Source organism: Caretta caretta, chromosome 3 (assembly GCF_965140235.1).
Source record: "Caretta caretta isolate rCarCar2 chromosome 3, rCarCar1.hap1, whole genome shotgun sequence".
In the NCBI taxonomy this organism is placed as follows: Eukaryota; Metazoa; Chordata; order Testudines; family Cheloniidae; genus Caretta; species Caretta caretta.
In genome coordinates, this window is record NC_134208.1 from 65,855,006 (window position 1) to 65,882,489 (window position 27,484).

General features: G+C 38.7%; 1 protein-coding gene across 5 annotated transcripts in view; it reads right to left on the bottom strand.

The window, feature by feature from the left end:
* Positions 1-27,484, bottom strand: part of SNAP91 (synaptosome associated protein 91) — a 145,288-nt gene that overhangs the window by 60,493 nt on the left and 57,311 nt on the right. For 4 of the 5 annotated variants that reach the window (XM_075126560.1, XM_075126559.1, XM_075126558.1 and 1 more), the window contains exons 5-10: positions 20,217-20,319; positions 15,085-15,178; positions 11,974-12,085; positions 8,767-8,873; positions 7,495-7,536; positions 2,235-2,326 (exon numbers count right to left, since the gene is read on the bottom strand). In XM_075126560.1, the coding sequence (XP_074982661.1) occupies positions 2,252-2,326; positions 7,495-7,536; positions 8,767-8,873; positions 11,974-12,085; positions 15,085-15,178; positions 20,217-20,319 (533 nt within the window). In that variant the 3' untranslated portion in view covers positions 2,235-2,251. Of the gene's footprint in view, positions 1-1,238; positions 1,245-2,234; positions 2,327-7,494; positions 7,537-8,766; positions 8,874-11,973; positions 12,086-15,084; positions 15,179-20,216; positions 20,320-27,484 lie in introns of those variants that run through there. The other variant, XM_048845127.2, reaches the window with a different exon arrangement.

The window sequence follows — 27,484 nt, forward strand, 5'->3', positions numbered from 1 at the left end:
AGGGACCTCAGTAGGTCATCTAGTTCAAAGCAGGACCAATCCCCAATTAAATTATCCCAGCCATGGCTTTATCAAGCCTGACCTTAAAATCTTCTAAGGAAGGAGATTCTACCACCTCCCTAGGTAACGCATTCCAGTGTTTCACGACCCTCCTAGTGAAAAAGTTTTTCCTAATATCCAACCTAAACTTCCCCCACTACAACTTGAGACCATTACTCCTTGTCCTGTCCTCTTCTACCACTGAGAATAGTCTAGAACCATCCTCTCTGGAACCACCTCTCAGGTAGTTGAAAGCAGCTATCAAGTCCCCCCTCATTCTTCTCTTCTGCAGACTAAACAATCCCAGTTCCCTCAGCCTCTACTCGTAAGTCATGTGTTCCAGACCCCTAATCATTTTTGTTGCCCTTCGCTGGACTCTCTCCAATTTATCCGCATCCTTCTTGTAGTGTGGGGCCCAAAACTGGGCACAGTACTCCAGATGAGGCCTCACCAATGTCGAATAGAGGGGGACGATCACGTCCCTCGATCTGCTCGCTATGCCCCTACTTATACATCCCAAAATGCCATTGGCCTTCTTGGCAACAAGGGCACACTGCTGACTCATATCCAGCTTCTCGTCCACTGTCACCCCTAGGTCCTTTTCCGTAGAACTGCTGCCGAGCCATTCGGTCCCTAGTTTGTAGCGGTGCATTGTCTCACTTGTAATTGTTTCACTGATTGCTGCTTTCATACCACGACATTAACTCTTTGTTCAGAGCTTCAGCTGGGTAAAAAAAACCTGTAGAAGAGCTCTGTGTAAGCTCGAGAGTGTGTATCTTTCACCAACAAAAACTGGTCCAATAAAAAGATATTGCCTCATCCACTTGTCTCTCTAAATAGTTAGGAGTCAATTTTCTCACTTCTAGGCTAAGCTTTTTTTACTAATCTGATAGTCAATTTTTTGTACCCAGTTTAACCTCAGGGTACATACACAGTTGTAAAATTGACCAGATACTTTTTCATGTATTTAAATTTTGTGGTTAAGACAACTAGCTCTGAAATACACTATTAGATATTCCTCTTTGTGCAAGAGGAAGCAAATATTCCTTGATCAGTTGCAAATATCAGTGAACACAAATATATACAAAGCTCATGAAAAAACAACTTAATCATAGAAACTGGCAAGATTTGATCAGTCAATCTCCTCAATAATATGATCATTTAAATATGCATGCAAACAAGAATATATACAAACTTACCCTTCACTAAATTGCACAGCGAACAGACATACAGAAAGAGAAAGAATGCATAGGTTAAGTGCACTTTAACTTTTTTCTCAAAAAAAGAGAACAGTTAAGATAAATATCTAGATAAGAAGCTGCAAGACAATTAGAAAAATCTGCCCAGCAAACAGAATTTTTACAAATATGAACAAAGAAAGCAAATAAAGTAATGGAGAAGAACCAACTTATTCTTCCTCAAAATGATCACTGTTCAAAAGCAATACAAGATAACTGGATTCCATTATGTTGCAGTGTATATACTTTTTTTTTTGGTGAAATTAAGAACTCCATTAGGCAGCTCTTGTAAATAGAAAACATCTGAGAAGTCAATGATGCTAGTTAAACAACATGATTAGTCTGTTCTGAAAAGTGAATCATGAATGACATAAGTGAGGGCTTCAATATTTATGTCTAATTAGTTGGTGTCAAAACAAAGCAGAATTACATTTGCATAGGTTATACTTGTTTCAGATAAACACAGGGAAATCTTAAAATAGCTGAAAAAGGCATTGCTTGTATGGTCATAATGATGCGAAAAAAATGAAATCTCAAGCAGCATTTAAAGTCAAATATGGGGAAGTAGACCCAGTACAAATTAGAGGAACAGCAAATACTGGGATGAGCACAGTGTCATGCTGCTGTACTCCCAGTGGGCAAATGGAGTCGCACATCACCAGGCTTCTCCTACTTCCATGGAAGTTCCAGCAGAGATAACAGTGATACACAGACCACTTTCTCTCTTCAGCAGTCTTTCAGAGCTGCCACATTTAAGTTCTTTGCAGCAATCAACACAGCCTGAAGAATTAAAGATGGCTAGTATCCAACTGTTGCTCTAGGAGAGAAGCGAGGTGGAACCAAGAGCCATCTCTTCTTTCAATAAGAAGCAAAGGGGAAGCTCTGGATGCTGGGTGGCCTCTCTGGCCTGGAGCGGCTTCCATTTTGGGCTTGATGAATTTTTAATCTAGTTCTACACATGTAATTGCATCATTTTACCTGTTCCCAGGTTTTTTCCCTTCCAACGTGTTTAGATGTTGTTCAAGGGTCTCCATAAGACTGCTGGGAGCCTAGAAAGTGAATGTAAAAAAAGGTGCACATTTTTTTCTTTAACCACACTAAATGATGGGAACCTTAAGGTTATCAGGGCAATTTAAATCTTCTGCTAGCTATATATAACCAGTTTGCATGCTCATGCTATAACCCTAAGTCCACTCCATTGTGTAAAGAAAAAAAAATGTATTTTCATGCTGGAAATATCAAGACAAAAAAGCAATTATTTAAAAAAAGCCAATTCTGAAACATTTATTCTTTGCAGAGTTATAGCCATCTTTTTCTTTACTACACAGGTATTGAATCCTATGTACTTGATGTGCTCACCATGCTTGCAGCCAGATCATGTGTTTGACATTGACAACAGCACAGGCATCCACAGGTTAAGTGAAAGTTACAAAAAAAAATCCACACAGGTATTTATGTTCATATCAGTTGGGTGTGTTGTACACATTCAGTCTAAATTAGCTTTTAGCTAAAACACTGACAATTTTTCCCATTTGAGGCTAATTGTTAGAGTTGTATTTATCAGCTAGTATTTTCCACTAAAGGAAAAAAGTGTAAATTTAAAAGTGGTCCAGATTAATTATAAAAAGCTATGCTTAGAATCTGAACACTTTCCAGTTAATAGCATGAAATACCTACATAGTCTGCTTTAAAAACAACCCCCCCCCCCAAAAAAAAACAACAAAAACCACTTATGAATATATAGGACAGGTAACCAAGATTCAGGGACCAGAAGAAAATCAATTCAAAAATTCCAATTTCAGATATTTTATAGAATGAAATAAATCTCAATCTAATGAAGTTTAACTAATACTTCACTCATTTTTCTTAAAATGCAAGATCCTCAGGTGTTTTGAGACTTTAAATAACCAGATTTTATAGCCAAGTAAAATACCCAGGCATGCTGCTGCTGTTACCATTGTGGATAAAAAGGAAAAAAAGCAAGAACAAGTTTCAGTGTCCTTAGCTACTGCAGAATAAAAATAGTGCCTAGAGAAGTAGATTTCCATAAGACCAGTGAGTGAACAGGAAGCCTTTGAGAGCTACAACAGTAAATAACAGCAATATTTTATCAGGGTTACCAGTTCATCAATGATACATTCTTTAAAAGGGGAATTTTCATTATCAGTGATTTTCAGATCAACCAGAACTCTTGTCAGCAATACCTAAGATTTGTCATAAATAACTTCTTTAATATCTCAGTATAAATATGTGCATCGAAAATTAAAAAAAAAAATCTGTCCTGCTTGAAGTCAGTGCTATTATTTCCAGTATGCACATACGCAGTTACTGAAGACTATTTCAAGTGCCAAACTAAAGTCAACTTTGTAAGATACAACTACCACCGGTACCAATGTGAAATTAATACATTTTATTAGGCAAGAAATTTGATGTACAGTAGCGCTGCATAGTAGAATCCTCTTGCAGCCAAGTCTTTATTAAAACTATTCACTATGCAATTTTAGTATTCCAGTGTACATGTATTTGACAATAGGATTTCTTGACAGACTTACACTGAAGAACCTCAACACAAGATATTGGAAACAGTACATTTAGTTTCACAACTTAATTTTTTCATGAAAAAGTAACAGAGGTGAGAGGGGAAGGGGCTAACATTCAAACATGGCCAAGTTGTGCAACACTCCAAGCCGTCTTAATGATTTGAAAGGTTCTGTATCTATTTACATACCCTAACATTTGAAATAACTCATACTAGTTAAATATGAAGCTTAATGGCATGCAGCTGGCAACATTTGCTATTAAAAAGTTTTTATGACACATTATGGGGATTATCTCTGGCACGGATGACTAGGCACAGAAGATGGCTCTAAAGTTAGCAAGTCAGCCTAATCTTCTATTCAGTTTGGTGGTGGCTGCCACGAGCCTGTTCTCTCCACTACAGGCATAACTGATCTGTTTTGTCTGGCTACTAAAATTAAAAATCCCTCACGTTTTCTAGCAACTAAGACTCCCACATCAACTTTCAACTCCCTGAAGCTGAACCAGAAAGACTAAAATGTATATGAAGCAAAAATCCAACAAGAGAGACATGGTTGGGAAATAACAAACAGAAGTATTTATGAAAAGTTAAAACCCACTATATTTCCCTTTTTTGAGGCTGCAAAGCATCAAACCTAGATGCCAAGTTGAGAGAGTAGCACTGTGTACATGTAAATCTTCTACATAGGACATTTTGGGAGAAAATTATTTTCACCACTAAGGAATGCCACTAAAACGATTATAGACCTAGTGGACAGAGCCTTAAGAACACATAGGTAATGTCACCTTACATAAAAATATAAGTGGTATTTCAATTAGAGCTGCGGAAATAACTGCTTCTTTTGTTCAGCAGCTGAACAAAAAATTTAAAAAATTTCAGATAGACCCCCACATGATTTGTATTTGGCAAACAAAAAAAAGTCAAAATTTTCATTTGAGGTCAAATGAAGGATTTAATTTGACATGAAACAAAAACATTTTTTAAAAGGCTAACCTCCAAACCAAAATTGCAGTAAAACTGGAAACAAACAGATAAATAAATAAAAAGATTTTATTTCAAACATGTACCCCTGGTTGAGAACCACTGTGCTAGGGGACTGATTATCTGCATCTAGTGGAATTTAGATACTGTTTTTGGAACATTTGTTGTCAAAATGCAAGTCTCTCTGGTGACGCCTTTGGTACCAACCTGAGGTTTCCTGCCCAGACCTGATTTTGCCTAGATGCAAGTTTCTTCAGTGCCTCAGAATTGTTTGCTCCTGCCATGCCACACAGACTAGATAGGAGCTAGTACCTGATTTTTCAGTGACTGTTTATTTGACTTGGGCATCTCTGGAGCCAGATACTGATCCAAGATCGCTCAGGTACCCTGACTTAAGGGCTCACATTAAGAAATACTGGCACCATCTGTGCTTAGTGAGTCAGGGTCTAAGATATAAACATGACACGCTGCCCTTTTAGTACTGGTTCGGAATGTTCTGTGACAGAAGCTGCTCATTCAATCCAATGGGCACTGGTTTCCTGAAGGCTGCAGAAGCTTAGCAGCACAGTAAGGGCAAATCTGTAGAAGTACTCCAAGAATTAATTTCAGTGTAACAATTTCTGGGTGCTTCCTGTGATCTTAGTAACAGCCATAGCCCAAGTTAAAACCTCTTAGTCTAAAGATTTAATAATCCACTTTGACAAAGTGTGGAAGTGTCTAATATCTTATCAATATCATGCAAGACTGTTTCTCTGTTCAGTTTTGTATAGCTGCATGATAGTGCATAGAGTTAAATCAAAGGGGAGTATAAATGGGTTAAAGAACTGAGGAGGAAAGATAGATAAGAGCTTCTGGTAAACACCTTTAAAGCAGCTAACAAAAAATAATGGTGCCATCAGACATACCAGAGATCAAAAAGGCTGAGACCCCCAAAATAAGAGACTTTAGAAGGTGGTCCTGGCAGAAAGGAAGAGGGAGAAGTGGTCAGCATGCTAGGAGGCTGATACAAACTAGAGGAGAGGTAAGAGCTGTATGCAAGCAGCCTCTCTCTAAACAGGGCCTAAGTAAGGTGACCAGATAACAACTGTGAAAAAACCAGGACTAGAGGGGGCGGGGGGCAGGAAAATAGGTGTCTATATAAGAAAAAGTTCGAAAAATGGGACTGTCCCTATAAAAACAGGACATCTGGTCACCCTAGGCCTAAGAATCTAGGCCAGGAGCAGCTAAGCTAAAGGCAGTGTAAGATTCATGTGGTCAGGCCTCTTATTTGTACCCCATGTCCCAAACGGCTTTATTCCTACTGGTAATATTGAACAATACTGCTTGAGAAAACTGCGTGGTCCCTGTGAACTAACTACTAGTCACAGCTCTGGGAGAGAACTCAACAGCAGGATTCAAATCCCAGTTGGGCCTGCTGAAGTAATCATAGTTGGTATTCAAGGGGTTGTAACAAGTCCTGACCTAAAAAAGTGGGAAAATTACAGAATTCTACCCTAGAAGAGAAAGATCTGAGGCCTGACATCTATGGGAGTGCACGCAGACCCCAAGAAGGGCCAGTAGTGCAGCAGCTACCCTGGAAGCTGTGACACCACATAGAGGTATTACTTTGTAAAAAAGAAATGTAATGTAATGTAATACAATTTTTGCTTCTAACAGGCTAAAATAGAAATTGAACGATTTGAAAAGTAAATTTGTTGTAAATGCAGTATTTTAGATTATATAAAAACCTCAAGAATTCCTTAGGCTTCAGTTATTTTTCCTCAACTCAAGCCAAAACGTTAAATGCAAACTTTTATTTAGCTTTATTTCAATTCTGAGCTTTAAGACACTAGGGATATTTTCCAATCAGAAGAAACAATTTATGGAATATAGTAGGGAACCAAGTATTTAGATGCTTTTAATATATATTTATAAGCAGTGAACATATTCTATTAAAATTCATTAGGTTTTTATACAATTGCTCTCCAGTTTGATTAAGAGCTTTTAGTTTCTGTGCCATTTTGCAGGCATTGAGATATGCAAGAGGTTATAATTTGATTTGAATACACTGTTCTGCATTCACTAATGAAAACGTTCATACTACTGTGCATTAAGGCAAACATTAAATTAACCAAGATGGTTATGGTTCTTGTTAAAAACAGGAATGCCACATTAATACTTGTAGTTGCCGTAAGTAAGGAGTTGGATCCATGTTTGAGTATCATGGAATGCCTCTAGTTTTAGCTCCTTACCACGTTTTAAAGTTTAAGATACTCTTATTTGGTCATATTATGGCAACTTCTTTATATCTATGGACCAAGACACTCTGCCAGAGGTGAAATTATGAACTAGGTCAAAGCATGAATTCGGTGCGATGACACCTTTGTCCATTTTTTAAATGCAGTACTCACACTCCTTGTGGTATAAATCTGCATGTCTACAAGGGAGAACAGATAGGCAGTCTTTTCATTATTTAGTTACAAACTGTAAGACAATAGTCCCAGAAAATGAAAATGGTCTTCTGGGATTAAATGACCAGCAGAGATCAATCTGCCAAAATGGTTGAAAATTTACAAATTCCTCCCTTTTGCATTTGAGAAGGGTTTCAAGAAATGTACGTATAAGTGTACATGCCAATTATCTGACTTTTCCTCATACAGTTTTAGCTTACTGTGTCTTTCCGTATTGCATCAGTTTATACAAAATTTAGAAACTTACTTGTGTGAGATCAGGAATGTCTCCTTTGTCAATTCCAACTTGCTGTGGATTTAAAAAAAAAAAAAAAAAAAAATGAGAAACCAGCAGTGCTCATATGCTACAACTGCAGAAAGTATTCAAATTGACTAAACTGTGGCATATTTTCTCTTCAACTAACTTCTTATGCTTTACATCTAAAAATCATTAAGTTATGAAGTTTGTAATTTATATACAGATTTTTCTCCCCACAAGCTACTCCCTCACCCTTCCAAACACCTTGAAAATGCTGCAATGCTCCCTTGTAGGGAGCAAAAAAAGTTTCTTTAGAAACAACTCCCCCCCCACCAACCCGCTAAACACACCTCAATTCTCACTCAGGTCTTGCACTCCCTAGCACATACAAGCAGAACTTTCCAGCTCTAATGCATTTGGTCTGAAAAGGCAGCAGCAGTGAGCTCAAGAAAGCATTATCCAGAACTCAGAACTCTTTTTGAACTTCCAGTTAATCCTCTCTCAATCAGTGAAAGAACCCCTGCAGGAACGGCACCTCTTCACCCTTCAACCTGGGTCCCTTTTGTTTATGCCCCTTTCAGCTCTTTGGAAAACTAAAATACATGTTAAAATACCAATCTCTGCTAGCACCCTTAGTCCAGTTGCGCTGTGGCCCAGACTTTCTATTTTTCTGTCCCAATTTTTTAAGTCTCAGCTCACTGCCTTGAGACTTTCGCTCCAATTTAGAGTTTTCAACTCCAAAGTCACTTGCTTGATTTTAGAATGTAATCTGCTTCTTATCCATCACGAAGAAAGGAAGATTATAAATCTAAGCAGTCTCCATGGAGCAGGAGGATATTATGAATTGGCACACTTGCTGCATATTCTACTTGAACTAGGAATGTTGTACAAGAGTGTCAAATCTACCTTCAGGTGTCACGCTGACAACCAGATCTTCATGAAGATCACTTGTGGTCCCCAAAACTGCCACCCTCTTCAAGGTTACATTTAAGTCAGGGAATGTCCATTGGCACAGGTGGTGGTTCTAATCATGAATGGAATGCTACAAGCTATGGTTAGTTTTCGTATCTTGTGCTTTAACCCACTACTGACCAAGAACTTTAGAACCTGGATTTAATCGGCACTGCTTGAGCTATGAATAGTACGCAGTGTATCAAACCTCTGAAAATAGAAGTAATATTTTTATGTATGTGCTTTTTAGTCTGATACGGAGAAATTATAGCTTATCCTTCAGCAGTGTGTCACTTAAGATTTTTCATGATAATACTGGAGGTTACTTACCTCTGCAACTTTAAGAAATTCAGATACTCTGGTCATTCTGGTCAGAAACCGTTTGTAAATTTCAAGAGCATCTTTACACTGTCCCTTTTTCATTTCAAAAAATTTCTCTGGAAGAAAAATATAAAAGTGAACAACCATTTTCTTTTTAGCAGTATGTCAGTCACTAGAACTACATTTATGGTAGATCTGCACTCATCTGCAATCCTATTTACAGAAAAATGATACTTCAATTATTTAATTGTTAAGTGGTGTATTGATTGGTCCTATTAAGGGCTCTTTCCCTCCTCCTCCATTAGCTAAAATGCAACATTATTTTAAGCTACATGACACAACTGAAGTAAGTTTAATTGGTGCACGTGGTTAATTTCATTTACCTCTACATATTTGTGAAACTAATTCAGCAGCTCTTCTTGTCATTAGTAAAAGTTATCAAGGATCTTACGTGACCAGCAGCTAAAAAAAAATCTTAAATTTTTCATAATTTCCATTATGAAAATCTTTGTGATCCAAGTTTTTAAAGCTGTCAGAAAACCAGTTTTAGAAATATTTAAACAAAGACAGTGAGTACATTTATGTTTGCGTACCTATCACTAATTTGAAAATAAGCTGAAAGTAATTTAAGTTCAAGGAACTTTTTTTTTTCCTTCTTCCCCAATACCAAATAAGGTTCACAGAAATCTGAAACAGTTCTCATTTTCCCATTTTTCAAATTCACAACCATTACCATAAAACAGGGTCGATGTGGGTTTTTCAACCCTGAGCACTCAAAGAGGCATCATGAAAAAGCCATGAAGGTTTATGAAATAGAATAAAAGAACAAACGCTTCATAAGCACAATCTATTCCACAAAGAGGCACATTTTATCCAATCATAAAAATCTTGCAATTCCTTAAGTACCGCCTCACTCCAAAAAAAAAAAAAAAAAGACCTGACACCCAAACACCCAGGCTTTCAGTCCAAATTAGTCCTTCCACAAACAGTTGTCAATTTCTTCACTTTTGCAACGGTCAGAAGCAGCAACAGTAAGGTCCAGCTTCTCAATTCTTCCCTAGAACCAGCAAAGGAGCACATGCCTGAACGCACACACCACTCCCACGGAGAGGTTTGGGGGAAGTAAAGTTTGTTCCCGCTCCACACAGGAGTCCCGCTAAGGAGGCAGTTTGATCCCAGCCAAACAGAAGAAACTATTCTACTGGTAAGCACCCTCTTGCAGGGCCTGGAGAATATCATGCACACAAACCCCCTCTACCCCAATGCAGTTTATTAGGCCATATTATTGCATGTGACAGGAAGGGCAGTTTCCCCATGAACAAAAAACCCACTACACAAAATTGATAAATTGAAGAGAATGTTCCATGGCTAGCTAACGGCTGTAGTTACTGTACGTGCACCATCTGTCTCCTGACCGTCCCCTTGTGACTGGCATGGCTCAGACACCCTGCCTCAGTTTCCCCTCTTTCAGGTTCCATAATGAACTCCAAACACAAAAGGCTTTCATGAACCCACACATCAGCCACTCTTTTTGGGGTCTGATTTCATTAGCACAATGTTCAAAATTAACACAGAAAATCTCCCACATCAGCCTTAAACTGGACAGCCCTTCCTCCCTGAAGTACAGTCTCCTCCTGCTCTCAGAGCAGCTGAAGAAGATACAAGGCCTGACCTGCCTTCTTTGTCTTCTCCCTAGCAATAAAACACAACTTCCAGCCAGGGCTTCGTACCCAGCCACAACCCCCTGGGCTTCCAGCCTAGAATCTCTCTTCCTCAGGGACCATGGCAGCAGACTCCTTTCCTGCAGCAACACTCTGCAGTCTACAGGCCCCCTTTTTCTATACCACCTCAACCTGGTTTAGTCACATGACTTAATCCATCCTCCCCCCACCTGGGGAAGCATATCAGTTTTGTCACAGGTGGACCAAGACCTATCTCCCTTTAAAGGGGCCAGCCACCCTCTAACAGTGACAGTTACTGTTCTAAGCAACAGTAGGTACAGTTTTCAGACAGACAGTCGTCATTTCCAAGTTAGAGGCTCTCTAAATTTGTTTAGAATTTCAAAGAAAACTCCATCACAAACAAGAAGTGGGGAAAAATCAAGACATTTTAGTTCATGACGTATAAAATATCAGCTCTGTTTTATAAAAAATATCTACAATTTATCAGCTTTGAGTTGCCTATTCTGAGAAAATTGATGACTTGAAAGTAATAAAAGGAAACTAGAATCTCTCTCCAGTTCAGTAGTTGAAACTCATCCCAACTGGACAGTTACTAACAGTCACAGTATGTGAACCCTCTAAGTTCCTGGTGAACTTGTCCCCATCACAAGATATAACATAATTGAAACCAAGTATCACCATCCTTGTGGGCAGTTAAAGCTATAAAGCCAAGGAAAAGGTCAGCAAGGGGTCAGAATTACAAATTCAGCCCTACAGATTGTTAACCCAGAAGAGAAAGCAACACACTGGTTGAGTGTAGAGCCTGCACCCTGTCACATGTGGCTGTCCTGTTGATAAGAATGTCTCTGAACGTCAATCCTACTTTTTAAGAGTAGGATTTATTTTTAACTGATAAGAGACAAAGTCTCAGTATGCATTTATGAGATTCAAGTAACTACAATACCCAGATACCTTGCCAAATACTTAATGCAAGTCAGCTAAAGTCTATATCATAACTTTGTATAGTAATGGTTAGGAGTACATAATTTATGAAGTTCTGTACTAATAAGTAAAGGCTAAAATAATCAGCGATGAAGGTTAACATATCCCAGCCCCACCCCAAGTCTCCTCATTTAAAATTCCAGTTTTTGCTCTATTTTCTTGGTATTTTAGAAGGCAAGGGGTTTATAATTGAATAATAAATGAGCAAGACAAAAAGGGTATTTTTACACTTGGAAAAAATACTAGTGTGTCAAGAGTCAATTTTTTTTGATACTAAAACAATTAAGTGTTTGCAAGAATTCTATTTTTTTCTGCTTCTTGAAGTCATATTTCCAAATTCCATTGCTATCCAACTCTTTTATAGCTTGTCTAGTTGAGTAACTGCTGTAGAAAACCTGCATGTCCGATTGAGATAAAAACAAACCAAAAAACAGACTACCAAAGAAGTCACATCACATCTTTTATTTGGCGAGAGTATTTAAAGTTGCCTCAGAGAAACTTAATTTCTACTTAAGTCTACTACTTTACAATAAAATTTCATCAGCCTACTTACCTAGTAAGTTAATAACTCCATCATTGTAACATGCAAAAAGCTTGATAAGATCTTTAAAGAGAAGCATAAATGCAGCATTTATGACGCCATTTGTCAATTCATTTGGATGAACCTACACACAAATAGAACTCCATTCAGGTACATTTAATTGATCTGTAAAATGCTTAACATTTTGGCTTTCAGCAGCAGATACATATTAAGTTAAAAGAACAGGAGTACTTGTGGCACCTTAGAGACTAACAAATATATTAGAGCATAAGCTTTCGTGGGCTACAGCCCACTTGATCGGATGCATAGAATGGAACATATAGAAAGAAGATTTTTTATTATATATAAATATATATATACACACACACAAGTATACACAAATAAGCCATACAAATTGTGAGGCTAAGGCTAATTAGTTAAGATGAGCTATCATCAGCAGGAGAAAAAAAAAAACTTTTGTAGTGATAATCAAGATGGCCCATTTAGACAGTTGACAAGAAGGTGTGAGGATATTTAACTTAGGGAAATAGATTCAATATTAAGTTAATACAGTATTCAATTATATAGATTTGGATGTATTTGAATTCTGAGGATATTCTGCTAAGGCAATTTTATCCAAGTGAAGGGAAAGGGGTCAGTTCTGTTCCATCATTTGGTGCTCAAGTGGCACATGCTTGCTATCACTTAACAATCCTGCGGAAGATTCCTACAAAGGTGATCTGGAAGACCCATATTATGAATGAAAAATCCAATTGATTATTCATTCTGGCTTCACACGGACAGAAAGTGCCAGTTTTTTCAAGGATCATGCTAGATTTTTCCATATTCTGTTACCAATATGCACCAAACTACACATTTGATATTGTAATATTCTTGAGAATCATGAAGCTTTTAAACCGACCAAGAGAGCTAATGTATTAATAAAAAATATACAAGCCTGAGTTATTGCTACAGTAAGAACCCTGGTACATTTAGGTTGAGAAACAACAGCTGCCGCCATCTTCTCCTCTGCTCTGCTCCCTCTATCACTGCCGCTCCTATTGGGGAAACACTACATATCCCCACCCATTGCTACATGCAGTCAGAAAGAACTCCAGAGTTCCTTCTTCTTCCTTCCTTTTATTGTTCCATTTTTCCCCTTCCTGCCCTCCCCACCAGTGTCAACCAGAGTGGATAAAAAACCAAAAACATGTTTTTTTTTAAAATGAAGAGTTGTTTACTTTTTTAAAAGTTGACTTCATTATTTTATATCATATTAAGGTGCTAAAGTAGATTTTTTTGCTTATTCTTTAATGTCCTAATTTTAGTAGAATTTCAGATTTTTCATAAGTTTATTCTAGGGAGTTTCATACTTACTTAAAGTGCTCATCTATGGAGAGAGAGACCAGTCCAGAGTTTCATTAACACCCTTCTCGTGAGAAGGGCACAAAGTTCAATAAATAGCCCATACTATACAATGTTTGCAACCACTGCCCTTCCTATATAATGCATTTCCACTAGTCAAAACTGAAATGCTTTGACCTGGCAAATAGTTCATCACTATTTGCAGTTAAAAGCAGAAGTCCCACTGGTTTCAAAGTGCATGTCGACACTGAAGCTGGAGGTGTAATTTCCAGTTCAGACAGATGTACCTGAGCTAGCTTTGATTAAGCTAGTGCACTAAAACCACACAGGCAGCTGGCCCATCCCACCATTAGTGCAGCTCTGGACATGCTGCTATTTTGAGCACACTAGCTTGATCAAAGCTAGCACTGGTATGTCTACCTGAGCTGGAAATTACACATCCAACTCCAGTGTAGATATAGACACCTATGCGATTTAGGTGCCCAAGAGGTTTAGAAGCTTAATTTTAGATTTCCACTTTTGAAAACTTTGGCCTATGTTGCATATAGGAGTTCACAATACTGTGTCAATGCACTGAAAGTGTGAATAAACTTTTCAGTGTTAACATGGAAACCATTTTATTTTAAGGTTTCAGAGTAGCAGCCATGTTAGTCTGTATTAGCAAAAAGAAAAGGAGTACTTGTGGCACCTTAGAGACTAACCAATTTATTTGAGCATAAGCTTTTGTGAGCTACAGCTCACGTCATCGGATGCATTCAGTGGAAAATACAGTGGGGAGATTTATATACATAGAGAATGTAAAACAATGGGTGTTACCATACACACTGTAACAAGAGTGATCACGTAAGGTGAGCTATTACCAGCAGGAGAGCGGGGGGGGGTGGGGGGCAGGGGACTTTTATAAAAAAAATTTATTTTAAGTGACAAAGATTTCATGCCACTAAGAAAAGTTTTCAATAAAAACATTTTAGCCACTGATGTTGTAAACACTTATGCACATGCCTAACTAAGTGCGCAAGCAGTCACACTGAAGACAATGGGGCTATTCTGGTGAGTGAAGTTATTTACCTGCTTAAGAAACCCTTCCAGCAGTGGCATGTAAAAAAGCTAGCATTTATAATTTAGTTCATTAGAAAGTTTTAAATCTGAAATTACAATAGCATAAATTTCCAGTTTAGTTTTACAAAGCCTCCATCCGATTTAAAAAAATAAACAGACAAAAATCTTATGATTTATGTTTGCTCCACCCTGGTCTTAACTGTGATTTGCAGCAGTGTTTTCCCCTCTTATTCTTTCATCTTTCTTCTGCTGCTCTCAATCACTCTCCTTCCCATTCTTTCCTTATGTCCTCTCCTTTATATGTAAAAGGAAATTCCCAAGGTCAAGTTTAAAAAAACAGAACAAAACAGAAACTTGAGCATCAACTCTTCTACTCCCAATCTCTCCTCCTGCCTCATCCCATCTACTCCTTCATTCCCCTGTCCACAGCCCACTTTCATTATATCCTCTTTACTACTATCTACTTTGCATTGTCCACAAAACCTATATTCATTTACTCTGAAAACAAAAAAACATTAAAAAGGAACACTGTACTTCACCCACCCCTTGAAATGCAACAAATTAAAGGAAAAGTATGCTGTGCCCTATTACAGTAAAAAGTGTTAAGTCTCATTAATCTCAGCTGCTACTAGGGTAAAGCAATAAATTTAGGTAACTTTAAAAAAATGTATGAAGTAATGTTTATACTTTTGTTTTGAATTTAAAATTCTGAATACATACATCAAATTCAAGTAGTGCATCAATTTGTTCCTGTAATATTGGCATGCTCTTCAACAGCTTTTCTGGAATCATTGTTCTCATTACACCATCAGCTCTGCAAGACAGAAGAACATAAGTTAAGAAACAAGTTTGATTAAAGATCAGTTACTCATTAACTAGAGGGTCTGAAGTACAATAGGGTGGTGGTTTAGAAAGTTTCAAACACAACACAGCATCTCAAATACATTTTTGTTGCCATCTAGGTAACCTGTTTATTTCAGTGAATCATATAAAATGTAAAATTGAAGTTAAATCTTAGTAAGTGTTGGAGAGGTCCACTTTTTTCATAGGTTCCATTGTTTGCTAAGTATCTAATTTGTAGTCTATTACTACTAAAAAAAGTGACAGGTAGAGTATTCATGGAAAAATACAGTGCAGCGTATCGTGTCAGACACAAAGGTACAATGTTGTACTCAAATGTTCTCCCACTATAGCATCCACAAGGGCAGTTAGCTACCTGTAATTCTGCTTATCTTCAAATATCTTTTGAATCGATTCCATCATTCCTACTTTTTGGTCACCACACTCTGGCACAGAGACTGGAATTCCCCTAGTTTGTACGGTGCCTACCACAGTAGGGTCCTGTTGCTTGGCACTATGGTACTACAAATAGTTCTCAAATAGTCCCTTTGAGACAACACTAGTTCAGTCTGATAGTGAGACCAATTTCTAGAGCCTCAGCAATCCTGTAGAGAAAATGCAGTTTCACTTTCTTGATAAAAAGGAAGCTCTTTGCCTTCTATGTTTTGAGTCCCCATGGAAACAGTCACTTGGAAAAAAAAAAAAAAAAGACAAGGAGTACTTGTGGCACCTTAGAGACTAACCAATTTATTTGAGCATGAGCTTTCATGAGCTACAGCTCACTTCATTGGATGTATTCAGTGGATGCATTCGATGAAGTGAGCTGTAGCTCACGAAAGCTTATGCTCAGATAAATTGGTTAGTCTCTAAGGTGCCACTAGTACTCCTTTTCTTTTTTTCCCCACAAGTTATTCAGAGACTTCAGGAAACCAGGGATGCTCTATTTTCTGGGGAGATTAGGGAATATCCACAGAACAGATGTATCCCCATTCACCCTTACCTGATCTTCCCCTCTGAATGTCTCTTCGGTCAACTCTAGAGGAGACCAAAACCCAATAGCCACATGCTGAGAAGGCACTGAAGTCAATAACTTAGGAGTACACAACATTTCAATGTAAGATTAGACCACTGAATCAGGTGGCTGAGAAATCAACGCCAACAGCAAACCATTAAGGCTACTGATCCTCCGTGCACTGAACGAACACAAGAGGAAAACTACGCTAATTACCCGAAGTCAAACACTCAAAACAGTGGCTTAAAGCATGGTGGGTTTTTTGTTTAAGGCGCTAGCAACTCCAAAATGCCTTCACTTACACAGTGAAGTAGTTGAAGCAGATACTGGTGCTACGAACAGCTCTGAGGAAAAGGCAAGTCAACAAAGGGATCCATAAACGTTCCCCTAATCAGCTGCTCATGTCTAGGAGCGCAGCCGAGGCTGTAACCAACCAGGTTGGTAGGAATGTTAATTGGCAACTAGCTATAAGCAGTCGGCAAAGGAACTGAAACAAGATTATAGAGGGCACTGAGCCACTACCTGTTTATCTTGGAATGTAGCTGAACTACTGGTGCCCTAAAGGGACCAAAAAAATAAATACATCTTAAGTTAGAAGAATCCCAGCCTGTTTCACACTAAAGAATAGAGACCTAAGAGTATTCATTCTCATACTACAGAGACCAACTTGCTGTTTATTCCACGTGAACACACATTTACAACCACCTAGCAGTCCTTATGTACTGAAAATGGATTCTAAGAAATGAACAGATTCTGGTATGCACATTCTGGTTCAAGCAAGAATGTTATTGTGAGGTCTCAAATGAAAGCTGATGTCACACTGGTGATCAATATCACTGTGAAATGTATGTACATGTACCATGCAAGGAGTTATGTATGTGTATCAGAAAATTATGTTCTTAAGCATAGAAGATAAAAGCAGGTCACCAAAAGGTAATCTGTCTTAGACCGGTTTCTCCAGACAGGAGGTAAGAAACCTTTCTATCTCTCTGTTGGGATATAAATTAAACTTTGTATATTTACACATGTTGTCAAATATTGAGATGTGAAAACAGGAAAGCACACACAGGAAAAAACAAGCCCTGGAGGGTTATTCTGTCTGTGAGTAAAGACAATGAACTTTGTGGGTATTTCTAGAAGGCAAAAAAGATACCCTGGTATCCTGCACCTAGGAAGTAAACTGACAGCATGTCTGCATTCATGAAAGCAGGGTCTTAAACAGCATTGGTTGAAAATCTGGCATAGGACTTTGGGCAAGAGAAAACTTTCTTAGTTAAGTTTAGTCTGTAGAAAGCATGTTATGTGTTTCAAATAGTTTTACTCACTACTACACTACTTGTAATAAGTTTATTACTGCTTTCACTATAAATATATTAAGCACTGTGATATTAAGCAAAATGACGGTCCTGAGCTGAATCTTACAAGCTGGTGTGTACTGTTCCTTTGGGAACATGAGACCTGGTAATTTTGAGCATGTCTAGGGGATAAGAGGCAAGACACTGAAGGGAACATTCCAAGGACTCAGGGGTTGGTATGTACTATCGTTACCTCCACACAGAGAGAAAGGTCTGGAAGATGGTGCTTGTGCTGCCAGAGGCTGTTGGTTTCAGGTAACTGATCCATAGCAAGCACAAATGAGATTCCTTGATGCTATGAGCAGGTAGTGGAGAGGTGCCTCACTGTGGGTATTTTGGGGGAGTATCAGTGAACACTTGCCTGTTTGTTACCAAACTTGCTAGTTCCAGTTGGTTTGAGAGAAGTTCAAGATGTTGTTTTTGGATCTAGTAAGCCCTCTAGTTTGGGTCCTGGGTACCTCTGCCATCCTGTTAAGTTTTCCAACTCAGCAGTTGAGATCAGCTAGAGACTGTTAGCAGGAACATCCTATGTTAACAGATGGAGTGGGGAGAGAGGGCACTCAGTGGACAGCCTCAGCTCCAGAATTTACTTCTGTCCTTTGCCCAGAGCCAGATAAGCTGCAAGGCCCCTCCTTATCTTTTTTTTTTTATTATTAAAGAAAAGAGGGGATAGTTTGAGTAGAGATAGCCTACAAACTAAAACTAAAAACAGGTTTTTTTAAAAAAGTTTTTGAAGGTTAAGACCATCTTTTTCTTGGTTAAAAATATTTTGTTCAAGTACAATTAAGAAAAAAACACGCAAAACAAAGCAGTCTACACAGTAAAATGCCAACTATCACAATGCAATTCAAACATTTAGTAGGGCCTGAAAAGGCCAGCTGGCTCATTTGAGCCGATCCCGTATGTTTTGAAAGACTAATTATTATATTATTCTCACCAAATTCTCATCAAGCTGGTCTAACAATCTCTCTTAGTAATCTATTCAACTGCTCATTTGCTTTAAGTTTTGAGAATATTTTTAAAACCCTAAAAATATTTATTTCAGGGCACTGCTGTCTCCCATAGCCATCATCTGCAATGGAACTATGACAGTATGGCCCATCGTCCCCTCCATTTAAAAAAAAAAATTAAGTACAGAAGTTTAGCTTCTGTTTAGTCTTCCGCTTGAACTCTTTTACTATAACCCTCTACAAGAACAGTGTACAGCCTTCCAAATACGGGAGCTTCAGGACTCGGAGAAATAGCACTCTCTCCAGTTTCTACATGCAATATGCCTGCAGAAAACACATGTAATAGCAGTTTTAAACAAAAAAACAACGCACTGCACTGAAAGCTCCTGTATACAGGATTTTCTACTCAGTTTGGTCATCCTGACTTATCATTGTGACATCTGGCTCAATGACTTACAGTCTAATCTACATAAAGCTCTCTTGCGCCGAGGTAGAAGGGTATGTCAGCTTTCTACCATGCCAGTCAGTCAGTCTGCCTCACCTCATCTCTGACACTGTCTTTACCCTGCCTTGCAGGTTTAAAAACCACCAACCTGTGAACCCCCAACTCCTGAGTTCCCAGACACGTCTCTGTAGTGTCCACAGAGAGACTGGACACACACAAATTCATTTCACTGCCTCCAAAAAGACAATGTACACACAAGCCTGTTAGGTTACCTGAGGACTCACTCGATACTTCATTAGAACAGCACAGATATGATTCGTAGTAAAGCTAAGAATAAGTTTACCAATAAAGAATAGAAATTTAAGTGATACTAAGATAAAATTGTTACTAGGTATGATTACAAAATCAAATCCTTTCTAGTGACTAAAGCTTAATTTTAGCAAGTTACAATCTTTGCTTAAGCAGTTCTCAAACCAAGTTACCAGAATCTCTAGCCTGCCAGGCCGGGGGATCCAACTTTCTCAGGCTCAGAGGGTGCGCTTTCCTTTGTCACTTAAGTGACAGATAACTAGAACGTCTTTTTGTTTCCCTTATATTTTCCAGCAGCCATTATTTCGGTCTAAAAAAACCAAGAAAACAAACCCCCAGTATGTTCACTAAGCTGCAGCTTGTTAGTTTGGATTGTTTTATTTATTTTACATATAAGTGTACTTTCATTGACCTGTGTCTGTAATCCAGCCAGGCAGACAGATAATACTACGTTCCTTTGTGTAAGGATCCACTGGATCCATTCAGTGCCTCCAATCATATACCCAGCACACATACATAACTTTATACCCAAACCACACATACACATAATGATATTCCTGAGCAGACATCACCAGTTTACATAGGATGTAATAATTGGATACATATTGTTACAACTGTGTTGGAGGCAGTGAGTGTGTCAGGCCTGATAAGGGTTACAGTATGGTGTGCCCTCTACCCATTGGCATGGAGGGGTTTTCACACATCTCAGCTCACACATTGTTTAAGACTGCACTGAGGGAGTATGGACTATCACTACTTGACAAACTAAATTATTTCTTAATATTTAGATTTAGTTGTATCTTTCGTTTGCTGTTCAACTAATACTTAAACCATGCCCTTTCATTAAAGCATTAGATAATTATTTATTTTAGCGACAGAAGAGTCAGGTTTCACTCAAGTCCCATCATAATTAAGTTTAAATATGTAAACAAACAGCTTACCCTTTCTTCACTCTTGCAAAATCAAATGCCATTTGTCTGTAGGAGAATGCTTTTTCATTCAAGTATCTACTGTAACGCCTTATGAAGGTAGACATATCATATCCTGCAATAAAACAAAGTTCCATATTTTGTTAAACTGGACCAGTGTAATTGTTTATAAAGACACTTACCCATTTGCTAAAACTGAAAAACGGCACATTGCAAAATCTACTGAGACTAGAAATAGCCTTACATATGAAAAAGTGACACTTCAAAAACAGGAAGAATTCTCAGTTTTGAAAATTTCATTGAACCCCATCAAATAAAAGTAAAACAAAACAAAAAACAGTTCGTATAAGAATCACTGCTCACTAGCTAAGCAACAGCACAAGCCAGACTAAATGTGGAAGTCACTCTATTGCTTATACTATATATTAAAAAAATGTTTTGAATCAGTAGATTTAGATGCTTTTGTTACTTGATCTTGTGACCATAACTGAAAACCATTAGCAAGTGTCAGTTATTGAACTATGCGAAAGGCTCAAAAGCATGCCCAAGTTACTATACTTTTGTCCAAACAGTCATCTTGTTAAATTCAAGAGAGTCTGTTCTGACATCTATTACACGCTGCATATTTGTAGCCTGCAGTACTGTCTTAGGTAACAGAATTTATCAGATGAATAGCACCTTCTGTTCCCGCAATTATTTCTGTCTATGGCAGTCTTTGATTATACTTTGGATGATACCTTAGAGAAGCTTTGTAACTGAACATATCTAAAGTAATGAATGTTTAGATGAAAGCCACCTGCATTTCTCATTTCATAGTTTACTCATTTGAAGTCTTGTGGGTATTCTAACTTGCTCCTCTGACAAGCTAAGCAAAATAATTCATGAAAGACAAATAATTAGCACTCTAAAAGTGACTAAAGACTGAGTCCTGTATTTAGCCTTTATAAGTTAGAGGATGACTTACTGCTAACTCTGTAGATATGTAAAAAATGAAAAGTTAGAAATACTGTGCTTTGTGTAATCTACTTTATACCCCTTTAATACTCAAACAGTTCTCCTTTGACAACCTGTAGCACAACAAACATTTTATATCACTGTGTGAGCCAGAATTTCCATTTTCATATAAATCCCCCATGCTAACACTCATAAATTAATGTATATTTGTAATTTCTGAAGTTTCAGTAAAGCTTAGTTAATGGAATCGTAACATCATGAGGAGGGTAAACCAAGTCAGAATGGTGTGTGTGGTTTTTGTGGGAGGGCAGAATAACTGGAGGGAACACTTCGGTTGCAACTCTTCTACCAATCCCTTGTAACCCATTTTTGTAGGAAAGGTGCAGGAAGAACATGGAGCTGTAGCAGCTACTATATATAACCAATAAGAAGGATGCAGCCACAAAACAGTTATGGCATACAGCTACAACTGTGTATGGGAATAGAGGTTACAGCAAGAAACAGCTAGTTTTGGGGTTATAGTCCCAGGTGACTTCTGTTCTAGTCACCCCTTGCCTCAACTACAGCAAGTTCTTCCACCTCGGAGTCATCCAATTCAGATTAGGCACCCAATACCACAGTATCTGAATGCCTTCCAAGACAGGGTTCATCAAGTGAACTCTTGCACTCCTTCCTTGGCAGCAGCTAGAAGTATTCCTTTTTTACTGTGTGCATGGGCGCACAGTTTGTTATTGTTGTGGGAGGTTATGTTAGAACTGCAATCTTCCTTGCAAGTCTTCCACAAGCACCTGTGTCCTCTGCCTACCCCCCAGGGTTCAGAAAGGGCATCTACTGTCGGCTCCTAGCTCCTCAGCCATCATCTCCCTTGATTGGAGGAGACCTGCCTCTCTCCCCTAGCTGACTGAGGTTTTTCCAGTCTGCACTCTTGCCTGCTTACACTGATACCCACAGCAAGCCAGACTGCCTAAGCAGGCTGCCTTTCCTGCCTTCTCGTCATAGGGCACAGACAGCGTAAATTTTCCACAATCAGAAGTTACCACAACACCCTTTCTTATCAAACCCATTTATTCTTAAATTGAAAGGATCACAGAGAAAACATTTAAAAACAATAATACAGTCTACACACATGCTAATACGAACTCCAGCAAGGGCTCTGGTAGGTGTTCAGTCCTTCAAACCCCAACAAAGGAATTTTTCTGTAGTTATGAATTCATAACAGCTGTTAGCTCAGAACAACCACCCCAATGAATATGTAAATCCCTGCTTTATACAGTTCAGGTCTCTGAACTTGGGACCCTGAGAACAGGTAATCAGACAGACAATTGCCCTCTCCCCAGTGCATAAGCTTCAAAGGGTTGTGTTTCTGCATAAGCAGAGATGGGAAAGTCAGGGGGAAAATGTTTCCCCCTAGATGTTTCCCAGGAAATCCACTTCACACATATTGTCCCCAAAAGATCATCCTTGTCTGCTACAACGTTCAATGTAGTCCTTTGATCATACAGGCCCACAATAATTTGGAATGTTTACATTTAATACAATGAACTACAAAAGATACTGAACCTTAATTCAATAAGGTTATACAAGGGTATTGCAGTCACAGTCTGTTCCTGAGGAAGTAAAAAAATGAGGTTGCAGGTCAGTTGCGGAAAGAGCTCCATCCCCCTGCTTGCATGGGGTTTGACTCCTGAAGTTGACAATATCATTGTTCCAGTAGATTATCGTTCTAAAGGAGCAAGAACTCACAACAAAAGGTGTTTATTGATTGCACTCCCTTTGCATTGGACCAAAATTTATCTGAAGTTTTACATGGAAGAAGCAGTATAATGAATGGAAGACGAAGATGATGTGCTCTTAGCAGCCAGTTCTGCTTAGGAAGCAAACTGCAGTGTTCTGGACCGGCTGGAACTTGGACATTCAGTGCACTCATTTCCAAGTATTGCACACACATTGAGTTGCCATCCCAACTAGGTATCATGGAAGTGTGGGCAACTGTGGACAGGCCATTAACAGACTGTATGGTGCACTGCCTTCTGGGCAACAAGAGAAGAATGAGAGCATTTCAGGTAGCTCTGGCTGAGTGTCCAGAAACAGTGAATCTAGAACAATTCCCAGGCCACGTACCAGCTTGACTATTTGAGGATAGACACACATGATGGTTCCTTGCTCTAAATGTTTCCATCTTTCTTTGAGCATCAACTCTGTCTTGTTTGAGTTTGACAATTGCTGTACATCCACTTGCTGATCCTAGATAGCTATTAAGATAGTTGAACAGCAGCATTATGTGTATCTGATGAGAGGTACAGATCTGGGTGTCTACGTAGTGTCATGGCTTATGATTTCTTACAGTAAACTCTGTTAAATAAACAGGATGGAGGGATACTACAAAAGCCACAAGAAACTCCACAGGTGAATAGTCTGGTAGAATAGTGGGTGATGCCCTTTCACCTACATACTACCCCAGGTGGAGGGGGTCACATCCAAGTCACTACTTCCACATTAACCCTGGTCCTACCTTGCAGTAACAGAGTAGTATACTGTAGTCATTGACACTGAATGCCATATAGGCGAACAGCAGACACCAATGTGGTCAACTTAAATGTACCCTTCTACACAGCTTACTTTGTCTACTTTAAGATGATGCACATGGGGAGCTGCCAAATGGTGCTGTTTTACTATAGCAATAGGGATAAAGGAGGACACCAAACACATTAAAATGAACACTGAAATATTTGCATCTGTTTGTTAAATGATTATTTCAAGACAAAGAACACTGGATTTCTTTGACCTCAAAAGTATCACAATCTAAAGGGTAACAAAATCTAGTAACAAGTTTGTACAGTTATCATTGAAATGTGATAGCACTAGTGATATGTAATAATCATCAATCATCATCATGAGCTCTGTCAAGAGTCTGTGGTTACCCCAGTCTTCATTGCCTTTGTAGGTACATAGTTCTGTGCAGGAAAGATTGTTTTAACTATAGACAGTTGATTGCGCAGCAACTGGTACAGGCACTAAGAAGGTCTTGTAGAAACTCAGATGCCATTGAGCCCTTTAAGAATACAGGAAGTAGTTCACCATCCATATTTTTCAACTGATGATGCAGTGGCAATCCAGTATCTGGTTTATCTTTTTTTTCCCCAAGATGCACTTGTCATGCTCTTCAAAACGGTCCTCACACGGTGGGAGTTTGGCCAGGGACTTGTTCTTTTTGATAGCTAGACTGAGAAGCAACAATTCATGTCTGTGGGTTTCCTTTTCTTTTTTTGCTCTGGTTATACGGTACTAACTTCCTTGCTGCCGAAATTGCAGCTTGTGCATCACTCTCCTTCAATTTGGCAAGATCTCTGAAGTGGTAAGCTCCCTTTATTACGACATTAAACACACATTTCCTTCTCCTTACCAATATTAAGTAGTGATGACACAGTCACATCCTGTTAATGCATGTACAGGAGGAAGCATGTTGCAGGAGTGAGTGTGTCAAATTGCATGCACAGGTATGAATCTACACTTGACAGTTGTGCTAGTAATTGTGCCATTTCAATCCACACAATATCTGTGTTCCATTTTGGAAAGCAGTAAACAGCAAGGACCAAAATGTGTCTCAGATTACCTAAATTACTATAGTTCCTTTGACACCAAGAGACCCAAAAGCCATACTGGAACATACAGCTTGCAGAAATAGCCTTGTGACAGCTTCCTCTTGAGTACTAAACAAAAGTCTTGGGCTTCAAACGCCTCTACTGGTGATGGACTTTGCTACTTCACCATTAGAAAAACCTCCACTAAGAAAATGTCTTTACTGGATGTGCTCCTGCACCTATGGGCATTTTGAACCATAGTCACTTGTAAAACTCCTCTAAGATACCCTTGTTGGATGACGTGTTTAGAAGGTTTTCCATGGAGGCACACGAAATCGCCTTGTATTTCTTCCATCAGACATTACATCCTGTCCTGCTCTGTCTTTTTGCAGATCTTATTTATTGTTGTCAAAGCTGTCAGAGACTTTGAATACAGAATTAGTTTTGTCACATCCTCTGAGGACCTGCCTTAAGTATATAGCCAATTCATCAAATGTGTGGAATTTGTCTCCACGCATGGCCTCTCTGATGTATACTGTGGTTTCTTTGTTGAATGCTCTTAGCTCATGGATTCTTTCAGTTTGAACTTCCAGCTGATGTCCTAATTCAGCTTTGTCTGTTCTTCTCATTGTTCCATCAGGATGGGAGAGACACATAGTCCCACAATAGGACTTGTGCCTAAGAACAGTTGCCATTGAAAAATAATCTTCACATCTCACCAATGACAGGGCTCTTCAGAAAAGTTTCTGAACTAATAGCTGCTATGACTGTCCCTTCCTTGCCAGACTTAAAAATTGTTTTCTTGGCTACGTCAGCAAGGTTCTGATGCCAAATTTCTTGACTGGAATGAAGAAACTATGGATCCAATCAGGATCAACTGCAACTCTCAAATTGCTTTATTTGTTTTCTACAGAATCTGCTATTTTGAGTAGAAACTCTTGTACATCTGATGTTACATGCTGTCAGTAGGTAACACTGATAGGAACCTCTAGATGTGATTCAGGGTCAAATGGGTTTGCAAAATTCCTGATGGTATAGCTGGTAAGAGCTGTAACATGCTCTTCATACCTCTTCAGTTTAGTGGCAAGGACTTGTCTGTGGACTCTGTCTTCACTACTTCTTGTTCTTATAGCTTTTTCATATTCAAGTTCTTTTATGAGAGTGTCCACCTGACAAGAGCTAGTTTGTCAGTCCTACATTCCCACTCTGCCCTTTGAGTCTTTGACAGTTCTGTTCACATGTCACTCCAAATTCCATTGAAAGATCCAGGAAGCTGATGCACAGAAAATTTCATACACTCAGAGGCACTGTACTTCTTCAGGGATATCAAGAATGTAGACTGATATCTACCTGACATAGTTGGGCCAGTTTGCTGTTAAGAACTATTGAGTTCTTGGGCATGTTGGGTGTGTAACTGAAGTTTCCAATCACCGTCTTGTTCTACACAGACATTTAGTAGTACGACTTGGAAAAAATGATTCCATAATTGAATGTAGGAGACAGGGCATACCATGACCACCCTGCCTGACATTCCTCCAACAGCAGCATACGCAGAGTTATAGCATCATCAAGCTTTTTAATAGACATGTTACAAGAAATCAAATACCTTTTGAGTATCAGCCAACATTTGCCAAAGTGCTGGAGCTACAGGAGAACCTTTTCCCTGCTCACATCCTTTAACAATGAATAAAGTTTCAGAGCCCTCAGGGTCTCAAATGCTAGAATCAAGCCACGAAGAGAATGGTTAATTGCTTACCAGCAAGCGTTTGATCTGCAATCCAAGCTGCATACACATCAGAATCAATAAGAAAGTCTAGCAATGTTGTGTCTCCCCCAGAATATCCCAATATATTAATAGTCTGTCTCTAGAGGAGATATTTCTATTATCTCCTTCATGAATGAGATTTCCATCAGCATGAAGTGGTACAATTCCATTTGGAATGAACACCCCTCCCTGGGACTCTTCCTAGTTTGGTTTTTGCAGCACTAGTGAGGAACCACCATTTTTGCCACATGTTAAACAGTTCCATCATTTTGGGGGATGGGGCAGGGGAAGACTTTCCCATGCAAAGCAAATTAAAAAATATTTTAATACATTGCCATTTGGTAGCTTTGACCAGTATTTAAATTTCAAACACCTTAGTATTAACAGTAAAAACTCTAGTCATAGCCATGTTGCACTGTTTCTGGAAAGGTGCAAAAAGTGACATTTTGGGTACCATTGTTTTACCTAGCCTGCAGGCTTATGGCAGTATTTGACAGCTCCACATCATACCTCAATTAAACATATATAAAAAAGCTTTCAAATGATGTGATGTAAGCATTTGTAGGATGAATACATTAAACTCCAAAAATATGGCCCATCCATTGGTGAACTTAATATGTTTATTTCATATCCTGGCCTGAAACTTCACTGATTGGACAGATGTAGTTCAAAACTGAGAATTTTGAAAAAAGCTATTACTTTTCAATTCGTTAGGAAAGGAAGGTTGATCCCAGGCAATAATTTGCTGCATGTGAAGGACCTTGTGTATTGGGAGAGCTATTGCTGGCTTTAAGGGGGTGGTAGTTCATGCTGCCTTACAGCAAAATCTATGTCAAGAGGGAACTCAAGTGATCCCAGCCATCTTACTAACCACAGGGATATGGATCATGTTACATGCAATTGCTTCAATTTCCAATGGAGCTTCAAGTATATACTGTGTGTGCAAATTAGCCAAAGACTGGAAAAGAGAAGGAAAATGT